General features: G+C 41.5%; 1 protein-coding gene across 1 annotated transcript in view; it reads right to left on the reverse strand.

Annotated features, from left to right (window-relative positions):
* Positions 1-1,041: 1,041 nt before the first annotated feature.
* VASH2 (vasohibin 2) overlaps positions 1,042-12,276 on the reverse strand; it is a 157,135-nt gene continuing 145,900 nt past the window's right edge. The window contains exon 8 of the mRNA XM_073628397.1: positions 1,042-11,448. Within this exon, the coding sequence (XP_073484498.1) occupies positions 11,376-11,448 (73 nt within the window). The 3' untranslated portion in view covers positions 1,042-11,375. The remainder of the gene's footprint in view (positions 11,449-12,276) is intronic.

Here is a 12,276-nt window from a genome sequence, read left to right on the forward strand (position 1 = left end):
AACCTTGCGGCCAAAAGAGGCATCCGCAGATGCCAGCTCATCCACTTTGTAAAATTTTGTGAAAGTGTGCACCGACGACTAGGTGGCCTCTATGCACACTTGCGTTACTGATGACGGAAGGCCTAGGAGGCACTCGGCGCCCAAGTAGAGTGCGCCTTCACCGGGAAGGGAAGAACCCGAGCCCTGACAGAATAGGCCTGAGTCATTGCTGAGCCTATCATCTACTAGGACCCCCAGGTCCTTTTCCATCCTAGATTCCCCCAGAGGTTCTCCCCCCAGTGTATAGATTGCATTCATATTTTTGCCACCCAAATGCATTATTTTATATTTTTCTACATTAAACCTCATTTGCCATGTAGTTGCCCACCCCATTAATTTGTTCAGATCTTCTTGCAAGGTTTCTACATCCTGAGGAGAAGTTATTGCCCTGCTTAGCATCATCTGCAAATGCAGAAATTTGAACTGTTTATCCCATCCTCCAGGTCGTTTATGTACAAATTAAATAGGATTGGTCCCAGCACTGAACCCTGGGGTACCCCACTTCCCACCCCATTGTTGTTCAATTGAGTTGTTCAGTTTATAGGTCACATTGAGCCCTGGTTCACATTGCAGTGATTTGACATGTGAAATCGCATGCCATATCAGAGGCTATTGCTGGCAATGGCACCGTCCAAATTGGTGCATCGCCGCACCGATTTCCAAAAGTAGTTTCTGTAGTACTTTTGGTGACTTCGGGGTGCGATTTCAATAGACATCTGTGCAGAAACCCACACCGCCGTCTCTGAAATCACCCCCGAAGTTGGGACTGACATGCGGGAATGAAACTGTGCGAGTTCAGCTGAACTCGCACAGTTTCATTCCTGCTGTCAGTGTGAACCTGGGCTAAAGTTCTGAACAGATTTATCTTTGTGTCATTTTTTTACATCACAGAAACCTGACATTTTAACAGGGGTGTGTAGACTTTTTATATCCACTGTGTGTGTGTAGATAGATAGATAGATATCTATTGTGTGTGTGTAAACAGGACATTGTGACACCAAATCACAAACACAATAAAAGCAAATATTTATTTATGTAAAAATAGCAAAATATAACACTCACATAAAAATGACATATTGCAATCTGAAAAAATGGGGAAACAAATAAATAAAAAAAAAAACAGCAGAAGATGTACAGATCTTACATTTCCAAAAAAATTAAGATATTTAAAAAATGTTCTAATGAGCAGAATCATCAGAAAACACTTTTTTTAGTTAATTGTTTTATTGTTCTTTTGTTGAAATACGACACTGAAAGAAGTTTTCCACTTTCACTGAAAGTTAAAGCCCAGCTTTAGATCTCTTTGCGCAGTAACACGGAGGTCCTCCCCGCTATCCCCCCTCAGTAATTGGTCAGAAAAAATGGAAGACCCGATTGTCTGAAGCCAATTATGCAGGTTACAGTCTGATTGTACAATATTCTTTAGATCTACCACCATACAGTCACCAGCTCTGCTCACTGAGAACTGAGCGATCAGCGATGCTTGATTGCTTGGTTCTCACTTTTAGAGCCAGTGGGGGATAGATGCTGCATCAGACCAATTCTGCATCCACCTTGGTATGATTGAAAAAAAAAAAAAAAACACATCTTTTTTAAATCTATACAATAAGTCTTAGAATTAGATTCTTATACTGTAGCAAAGGCAGAATGTTTAATAAGGAAACTGCACAGTACACTACAATCTCACCAACACTTCCTATGCAATTTGGGTGGGGTCAGGGGTGGATACACTATAAAGCATGTATTTGGGGTCATCAGTGGTCAGACCAGAACTGACCTCAGGCAGACCGTGCTGGTAAACATTAGGGGAGGACTTGTCCATGTTACTTACCTGAAAAGTCTGAAGCCATAAGCCACTTTAGATCTAAGTGGAGAAGCCCTTTAAACTTATCAGCTTAGTTGCAGCAAAAGTAATGAGAGCTGCAACAACATTACAACACGTCACTCACATACCATTGTACTTAAAAACGAATATTCAGCTGGAGCTTAGACTTTATTTTATTAAATCAAATGAATTTAAAAAATAAGTGCACCTTCATGGTAAAAGATAATATGAAAGGGGGCATTGCTCATTAGCTCATTATCTCTTGGCCAAACCAGTTGCATACACTGCAGACCTAAAAATTATTTCTGTATTCCAACTCTTCTAGAGAATCAACAGTGGATGACAGAAGGATAAAGAAGATTGACAGCTTGCATTGCCACTGTGTGAATAAGGTCAACAATGGAAATCCCTTTGTTCAGGCTTGCCTTTTAGGCATCTCTTTAGAAGATTAGGATCATATCTAGAAGGATGCTGGGGATAATTTGTTAATGTATGTAGCAGTCCTTTGGTTAACGGTGTGCAAATGGCTTTATCAGCCCTCAGACTGACAAACTAAACTTGTAGAACATTAGGGTTTCCTGTAGAGTTCTTAGAGGGCAACAGGAGAAAGAAACAAGGTTATATTTGCAAACCAGCTTGATTTGCCTTGGTATATTAAAGAAGATAAAGTGGATCAAAAGTGCACTTATTCCCTAAATCTCACAAGCAGCGCCATAAAAACCACAAAGCAAGGGAGAATCATCGCATGCGACTCCTTCCAGGGAAGGCATCAGCAAAGGTTCTCACCTCACCTGACCCTATATAACATCTGCTCTGGATATTGAAGAGACAGGCCATGTATCACCATACTGTCTCCCCAATATCTACAGCTGACATAAAATTCACATAGCCTTCAGAAGTAGACTGAAGCGTACTATATGACAGAGAACCATTGGCCATTCCAGGCACTAAAACAGTCTTGAGCGGAATGGTCCATTCTGTACTCTCCACTGATTGGTGGATCATTACTCCCAGCTTCTGTACATGATGAGTGCAGTCTGAAGAGCTAATGAGTACAGAGTGGCTCAGCCCTTGTCTTGCATATCTACAATCAGAATGCTGAGATAACAGTTCACAGCTCAGAACTCATCCTCTTATTGCTCGGCAATTAAAACAACACAGAGACCCTACAGATAGTGTCTGAAGGCAGTGTGATACATCTCCTAGCAATCAGGATCTCCTTTTATTTCACTTTCAACACCAAAAACCGAGGAAGTAACATTATTGGTTGCTGCAGGCAATGAAACCCAGTTCTTCAGACAGTTTACATCATGAAGTCTGCGGTTTGCTCTGAATAAACCATGAGCACTGCACAGATGTGACATATGTTCATATAGACATGCAGAATTTGCATAGTTTTTTTTTTTCTTTTTTCATCTCATTCCTACAGTGACCTAATAAAGCCAGCTGAGGTGATGACCCTCAAGCTGCAGCTTCAAAAGAGTTGACATTGGCAACTTCCCACATTTGTTCCACTTTAAAATGAAACTCCACACAAACCTCTAAATTGAAAACCGAAATGAATTTTAAATAGTACCTCAGTCTGTCTTTGTACTAGTCGTAATACCCGCACATCAGCATTCAGACTGGGAAAGGAAAAGGCAGCAACACTTTAGCACAATCAGAATTCACTGCCTTGCACAGTACTGTAAATCCAACAAATAGATATTGCTAACTGAAGGAGGGAGTACAGGGATGACCTCATAAGTAAGCTGCTGCTCTGTTGCTATCCAATCATTACTTTGGCCTATTTTGTGTTGCTTTGATAGCAGTTGAGAAACATAAGGGCTAAGGGCTTGGACAATGTCTGGATTAAAAAAATGGCTGAACAGAACTGCAAAGTTTTTGGCAACTAAGGCTGGCCATACATTATACAATTTTCTTGTACACTTTACCTTTAGATTTACCAAAACCATATAATATGAGGGTCAAACTTAAAGCGGAAGTAAACCCATCCATAAAACAGCTACCTCTCCGGCACGTGCCAGAAATGTAACACTCCCATTGGTTGGGCTCTCAACCAAACTGTCAAACCATCCAATGGCCGGTGTCATAACTGATCACATGTGCAGCATCATGGCAGTTCTAGACTAAACAGAGGCCAAGATGGCAGCTTCCTTGGCTGAAAACGATAGGAGGGTTTACTTCCACTTTAAACACATTCAATTTGTATGCAATCAGGCAGGCCCTTGTACTACATAGTTGAAGGTGAATCTAAAGGAAATTGAACAAGAAAATTGTATAGTGTGAGGCCAGAGTAAGACAATGCACATACGTTATTTAGCTATTGAGCTTCACCTACACTTTAAAAAGCATTTTTTTTATGTTTGCCTAAAGTTCAGGCATTTAATTTTGTTCAGTGAACCTCTCCTTGGGTCTGTTTTGATCTAAAAAAAAAAAAAAAAAAATGGTGCTCTAATGTGCACACAGTTTATTGATCTTTATAGATGATGTTCTTTCTGCCTCCATAGTTATAAGTTCAACAACAAAGGGGCACGTCAAAGCGTGTTCTCCATTTTCATACATCCCTTCCACAATCAATATTCCTCTTATATTAGGCTACAAAGTGGACCAGTTGTAAGTTAGCTGCATAAAAGCGAAGTAAAAAATGTTGAATCCACGGTTTATATTTCTGCGTAATTCAGGCATGTACATGCTGGGACTGAAAACCTAACTAGAGGAATGGAAGAAGAATTTTACATTTAAAATTAGAGTAGACAGACCTAAAATAGCGCATAGAGCTCGAAAAGTATCTATAGCGCTATCACTTACAGGATTGTATGATTAGGTCCTGATTGTGAAGAATCCTCTCCAGACAGCTCCCTGTGACCAGCAGTGAAGCTGTGCGAGGAGGCAAGAAACTGCTGGAGTTGCCAGGAACAATGTCTGCCACCAGTGGCTTTCCACCCCCAGAACCTAAAAACCCATTAAAGCAAGCGCCCCAACAACATTACCCACCACCCAAGCTTGGTGGGCCATTTCCTGGACCTGAGAGGCCAGGACCAATATCTGCTACCAGTGACTTTCCACCAACCACACTTAAAATTTCACCACTGAAACCCCCCCATAAAATTATCCACCAGCTGGGCTTGGTGGGCCATTCCCAGGTGCTAGGATGCCAGCACCCATGATTGCCACACCCGCACCTAACAACCAATTACAGCAGCCACCCCAACATTATCCACCACCCGAGCTTGGTGGGCCATTTCCTGCACCTGAGAGTCCAGGACCAATATCTGCTACCAGTTACTTTCCACCAACCACACTTAAAAACCCACCACTGCAACCCCCCCCACAATAATATCCACCATCTGGGCTTGGAGGGCCATTTTCATGACCCGAGATGCCAGGATCTATGTCAGCCACGACTGGCTTTCCAACAACCACACCTAAAAACCCACCACAGCAGCTGCCTCCACAACATACCCCATCCAGAATTTGGTGAGCCATTCCCAGGACCCGGAACCACTGTTTGCTATTATTGGCTAACACCTGCACCTAAAAACCCACCACGGCAACCTCCCCCAGAGTATTACCCACCACCCATGATTGGGGGGTCATTCCCAGGACCCATGACTGCCACTAATTACATTCCTTCACCCGCACCTAAAAACCCACCACAGCAGCTGCCTTCACAACATAACCACCCAGAATTTGGTGGGCCATTCCCAGGACCCGGAACCACTGCTTGCTATTATTGGCTAACACCTGCACCTAAAAACCCACCACGGCAGCCTCCCCCAGAGTATTATCCACCACCCATGCTTGGGGGGTCATTCCCAGGACCCATGACTGCCACTAACTACATTCCGTCACCCACACCTAAAAACCCACCAAAGCAGCTGCCTCCACAACATTACCCACCTCCGGCCTGGTGGGCCATTTCCAAGTCTGCATGTCATAATCAAGGTGGAGATTTGACACAGGTAATAAAGTACTGCTTCCACCTAAAGAATTGACCTTTTTAAAATTTTCCATTCATTTTGCCACAAAAACTGAAAGCCCAATAAAGAGGGGCACCTCAGTGTTCAATATATCACGACCAGCTATGATTACATAATCCTTACAAATATATACCAGCAGCCAAAATTCAGGAGGACCATCAACTCCAGCTGTCCCCCCGCTAACTAAGAAGCACTTATGGACCATTACATGTATATTTTATGCGGCATCTTTCGACAAGAATGATTCTGCTTAGATATCAGTATTTTATTATGCCTGTGTGCATGTGGCTTAATGCATATAAAAATATGAAAGTCTCATTAAACATTATTTTACGGTAAAGGTGACAATACCACCTTAAATTATGATCTTGTATAGAATATACAGAATGGTTCCATTTTATTGTAGAATTTCACTGGTTGCCAAAAATGTCCACTAATAGGGAGTTCCAGCACTCAGGAAATGGAGGTCATGCTGTAGCCATCACACATGTAGGTGCTCTCTCCTTTCTCTATTATATTTCTAAACTGTGTATGAGTAAAAGAGTCTGATTGGCTGCTGTAAAAAAATCAATTTTCCCAGTGGTAGCGTTTCACAATGTCTCATATCTAACAAGTGATAAAACAAGGACATGTCCTGCTCACAGCAACCAGCCAGAGCCTTGCTTCCATTCAGCCAAGGTAGAGCCTATAAGGAAAACTAAATTGAATTTTTTTGATGCATTGAGCAGCATGCTCTTCCTTTGCACCAGTTTCTAAATGCATGTCCAGTAATCTATAAAACAAACATTTCTAGTTGGCGGGTACTTAGAGGTCTAACTATAAAGGTTTAGGGCCTGTTCACACCAGATGCATGCTGGGCAGCCTTGCTCAAAGCAGTCCCAATGCATACACAAGGCAAAAAAGTCTTGTTCCATATCATGGCTGAAGAAAAAAAATCTGCATGCAGTATTTTTTCAGCACAGCATTGTGCAACACAATCCACTACGTTGCATCACACTGTGATAAATAAAACAGAATGAAATGTCCCTTTGTGAACTTCAATAAAGTTCTAACAAACATAAATGGATACAGTGTGATGCGCTCAGCACCGCTGCCTTCACATTGCACACTAGAAGCTAGAGCTGCACGATTTTAGCTAAAATAAGAATCATATTTTTTTTGCTTAGAATAAAGGTCACGATTCTCATGATGTAACATCTTTCACATTATACAAAAAATTGGGCTAACTTTACTGTTTATTTTTTTTTCTATTCATTAAAGTGTATTTTTATCAAAAAAATTGCGTTTGAAAGACTGCTAGGCAAATACAGCGTGACATAAAATACTGCAACAAGCACCATTTTATTCTGTAGGGTCTCTGCTAAAAAAATATATGTAATGTTTGGGGGTTCTGAGTAATTTTCTAGCAATAAATATTGATTTCAACTTGTAAGCAGCAAGTGTCAGAAAAAGGTTTAGTCTTTAAAGCCGAGTTCCACCCAAAAATGGAACTTCCGCTGTAAGGGAGGTAACCCCCTGACATGCCACATTTGGCATGTCATTTTTTTGGGGGGGGGGGGCGGATACCCTCTTTTTTAGAGGGTCGTAGCTCCCACTTCCTCCCGGTGCACCGGAAGGGAGATCACCATTACCCCCTCCCTCTCTCGGCAATCATCTGGGACAAGTCACAGGTCCCAAATGATTGCCTGGCCAGTCACGGCACGCGCATGCCCAGTGGGTGCCTGGCTGTGAAGCCACAGCCGGGCGCCCACAGTTACAATGCCGGCGCCGCAGAGAGGAGAGGGAGATGAGCGGGGCTTCTTTCCCCAGCATCGCTGGACCCTGGGACAGGTAAGTGTCCGATTATTAAAAGTCAGCAGCTGCAGTATTTGTAGCTGCTGACTTTTAATTTTTTTTTTTAATTTTTAAGCAGAACTCTGCTTTAAGTGGTTAAACTTCCCTCATCTACAGACCAAAGTTCATTCCTTTGATCTAAGAAGGAAAGGTTACTTTGTTTATAGTTATGGTGATGTTGTGATAAAACTGGGCAGGCTGCCTGGATTTTTTTTTTTTTTCAGCTGTCAGAGAACTCTCTGCACTTGTTAGATAGAATCGAGAAAAGCTGTTTTAAGATCGGGATGGAAAAAGAATCACGGTTTTGATTCTTGACGATTAATCGTGCAGCTCTACTAGAAGCTGTGCAGTAATGCATGCAGCTGGTGTGAACCAGCCCTTAAATCATTTTTTTAGGAGAAGGTATTGATTCCCAAAATGCTGCCCTTTCATAAAACTGCTCAGGACCATTCCTTTTATCTTTACCACGCTTCAAAATAAATTCAGCCAATCTATTCCACAATTAAAATACACCCATCAATATAACAGGCCCAAATATTTGTTGAGTGTAAATTCAATACAAATTCCCTTTAAAAGAGCAGCTTATGGCTTATGGAGAAACTTAAATATACAGTCTTAACTTATAAAGAAATAGTTTATATTTGACTGTCGAGCTTTACCTCCTTTCAGCCAGACACCTCGAGAGCTGCCGCTATCAATATTGAGGGACAGTCACTTTTAATAACTTCCCATAAGAAAATCAGCCAGATTTGGTAGAGATCTGTCTGGTTACTATTTCACTGTGTCTACTTAAGCCCTCATAGCGATTCCAAGCCCTGATGGAGTACGTCAGACCCGAAACGCACTGTTTTTTCTGTCATCATATTCTGAATCATTAAAGCAACACGGACTCTAAGCTGTTGCCCTATCAGCACGTCCTCCAAAGACATGCTGGTAGGTTAATTGGCTTCTGTTCAAAATTGACCCTGGTATATGAATGTGAGTTGGATTGAGGGCTCCTTGAGGGTAGGGACTAATGTGGGTGTACGATGTATGTGTGGAGTGCTGCGTGAATTGGCGGCACTATATGGGTACCTTAAATAAATAGGGATGATTGTAGACGCACCCACACTCACTCAGGTTGAACTGGATGGACTGGTGTCTTTATTCAACCTTACTAACTATGTAACTATATGCCTGTCACTCATTTTCTCCTAACTCTTACTGCTGGCCATATAGCAATTTTTATGTTTTTGCCAATCGCCAATATGAACAAAAGTAAATAAAAGCACAAACACAACTAATCATTAATGATTGATGGAGCAGCAAACTATAATCAATTTTATGGACTAAAAGATTTAATACATTTAAAAGAATAATTACTATGGAATAGAAAACTGATCGAAAATAGGAACCCTGTCACTAAGGCTGATCTTTGTCAAACATTTGTGAACACAGCCAAGAACTGCACAGGCAGCAGGATTTACATGATTGTGCCATATCTGAGCCAGCATCTCAGCCCAGGAAGTAGATGGTGACCCTGAGGTCCTCACCACACCTAAGCGACGCTGCCGCGTCTCTTTTTTTTTTGCGAAATGTTGTGGTGCGTTTTGGAGTGCCACAATTTATGTGGAATGGGCCTCCCTCTGCTCCAAAAATGCATCAAAGAAGCTCATGTTCCAAATTTTGGCATTGAGCTAGGCACGTTTGGTGTTGTGTTCTTTATCCACAACTTTCGTGTGTCTTGTTGCATGACAATTGCAGCAACATCGCACTGTGTTTGGGGTGCTATTAAGAAATAATGGCACAATGAACGCATCCCGCATTTTGCTCCAATTCTGGAATCGCAGGCAGAGTCACGCGATTCTGCCTACAATTCCAGTATGCTCAGGTGTGAACAGGCCTGAAAGATGCTTCTGCATTGTGTTTGCATTAGAAGTGTAGAGACAATGCAATTGCATGGAGTATAGAGGTGCGAGCAGAGCTGTTGCAGCTTCTCCCTACAGCAATAGATCACTGCTATAGTGATTTGTTGATGGCTGAATTCAGCCAGCAATAGATGACTATTAGAAGTGATCTGCCACTGCACAGCTGAATGGGAGTCTGATCAGATCCAGAGCTTCCATATCTGAAGGAGCTTAAAAAAAATATATCCCTCCCCAGATTAATCCTCAGGTTACAACAATGATGTCAGAGGATCTGGATGACATTCGCTGTGCAAGCATCAAATGCTCACATGTGAACGCACCATCATTCTTGTAAAAGTCATCACTGCGCTGATTTGTGCCCCCCCCTTCAATATAACATAATCTTACCTTTATGGTGTGCTAACAATTTCCGCAAACCATTTTTTCCCTTCGTACGGCGCAATGTAGCGTCAAAAGGGGACTAAAGCTCTCCTAAAATAAAATGCATTCATTCACTTTGACCCTTCTGCTATTTTACATAAAAGTCACACTAAGATGATATCATTTATACTCAGCAGATTGTTAATTATATTTTTGAAGTAAATATATGGGGGCGCACAAATTATATAAATGTGCTGGGAAAAATTACAGGAAATTGCATTTTTTTTTCTTTTATACTATTTATTACCAACAAAAACCAAGAAAATAAAAATATATGCATCCTAAGCCAATATCAAATTAAACCCTCTTTCCTGAAAAATAAATACAAGGGGGTTGATTTACTAAAACTGGAGAGTGCAAAATCTGGTGCAGCTGTGCTTAGAAACCAATCGGCTTCCAGGTTTTATCGTCAAAGCTTAATTGAACAAGCTGAAGATAGAAGCTGATTGGCTACCATGCACAACTGCACTAGATACTGTACTAAAATTGTAGAGTGCACTAACACCTTTGTTTAATGCATTAGGGCAGACTAAAAACACTAAAAAAGTATAATGTATGGAACTGAGACATGTTCTTGCATAAGCCCAACTGTGACTAGTGAAGGAAGTTAAAAAAAAAATAAAGGTTTATAAGCTGAAAGAGGTTTGTGCTGATGTTGCAATATTGTCACATGGAATTATCACCATTTGTTATATTATCATACTTCCTCTATGAATTGCTGCTTTCAGACACATTTTGTATAAAACGTACATAATGCTTTTAAAGTATTGATAAAACAGTAAAAGTCGGTGCAGTCCGATTTCACATGGTCTTTCTAAAAACTATTGTGGTGCTGAAACTGCCATGAAAGTTTTGCCGTACATGACAGATAACGTACAGTTCAAAGGCAGCCATCTTGTATTCCACGGTGCGGGAACGCGGCAGAAGGCTGTAAAGCTTAAGCTGAAGGAAAGGTATCGCTGTTGGATCTGGTCTCCTCCTCACACTGGTTACAGACAAAGCTCACTTCAATACTTCGTAGTATTCAATACACAATGCTGTATCCCTGGAGAAGGGACGCCAGTACCCATTCATGTGTCAATTCTGGAGGGATAACAGGAAGAGATACGAAGTGACTAAATAAAAAAAAGATAATTACTGTGTCAGAGGACATCCAGGAACTGTGTTCAGCATGACCGTTGGGTTTCTCCAAAGCTTGCAAAATTGGTATTTAAAATGAAAAACAAAAGTGTAAAAATGCAAATCTTTCAATTAAAAGCATAAATAAAAACTTGATAATAAATAGTCACAGATCTTTAGAAAAAAAAATAGGGGTGAATGGGGTAAAGTGCAAAGGGAAGCACCAGGGATTCTTGTGTCACTTCCTTGTTAAATACGAATTTGGTATCCGACGTCGTTCAGAGTGCTGAGGTCCGCTGGTTTCTTGTCTGTTATCGCTGGCCTGAGAACAAGAACACAAGTGTGTGGTTAGGAAAGAGAAAATGTTATAGGAGAATGTCTTATACAACTGGCTATTTCATTCACACATTCCCCCACAGAAAGGCAAGTACAAATTAGTCCAAGTGAACAGTGCGAGTCCCTGGCTGGCAGAATTGTAGTTATACAGTATCTCACAAAAGTGAGTACACCCCTCACATTTTTGTAAATATTTTATTATATCTTTTCATGTGACAACACTGAAGAAATGACACTTTGCTACAATGTAAAGTAGTGAGTGTACAGCTTGTATAACAGTGTACATTTTCTGTCCCCTCAAAATAACTCAACACACAGCCATTAAGGTCTAAACCACTGGCAACAAAAGTGAGTACACTCCTAGGTGGAAATGTCCAAATTGGGCCCAAAGTGTCAATATTTTTTGTGGCCACCATTATTTTCCAGCACTGCCTTAATCCTCTTGGTCATGGAGTTCACCAGAGCTTCACAGGTTGCCACTGGAGTCCTCTTCCACTCCTCCATGATGACATCATGGAGCTGGTGGATGTTAGAGACCTTGCACTCCTCCACCTTTTGTTTAAAGATGCCCCACAGATTCTCAATAGGGTTTAGGTCTGGAGACATGCTTGGCCAGTCCATCACCTTTACCCTCAGCTTCTTTAGCAAGGCAGTGGTCATCTTGGAGGTGTGTTTGGGGTCGTTATGTTGGAATACTGCCCTGTGGCCCAGTCTCCGAAGGGTGGGGATCATGCTCTGCTTCTGTATGTCACATTACATGTTGGCATTCATGGTTCCCTCAATGAACTGTTGTTCCCCAGTGCTGGAAGCACTC

The sequence above is a fragment of the Aquarana catesbeiana genome, linkage group LG04, assembly GCF_042186555.1.
Source record: "Aquarana catesbeiana isolate 2022-GZ linkage group LG04, ASM4218655v1, whole genome shotgun sequence".
In the NCBI taxonomy this organism is placed as follows: Eukaryota; Metazoa; Chordata; class Amphibia; order Anura; family Ranidae; genus Aquarana; species Aquarana catesbeiana.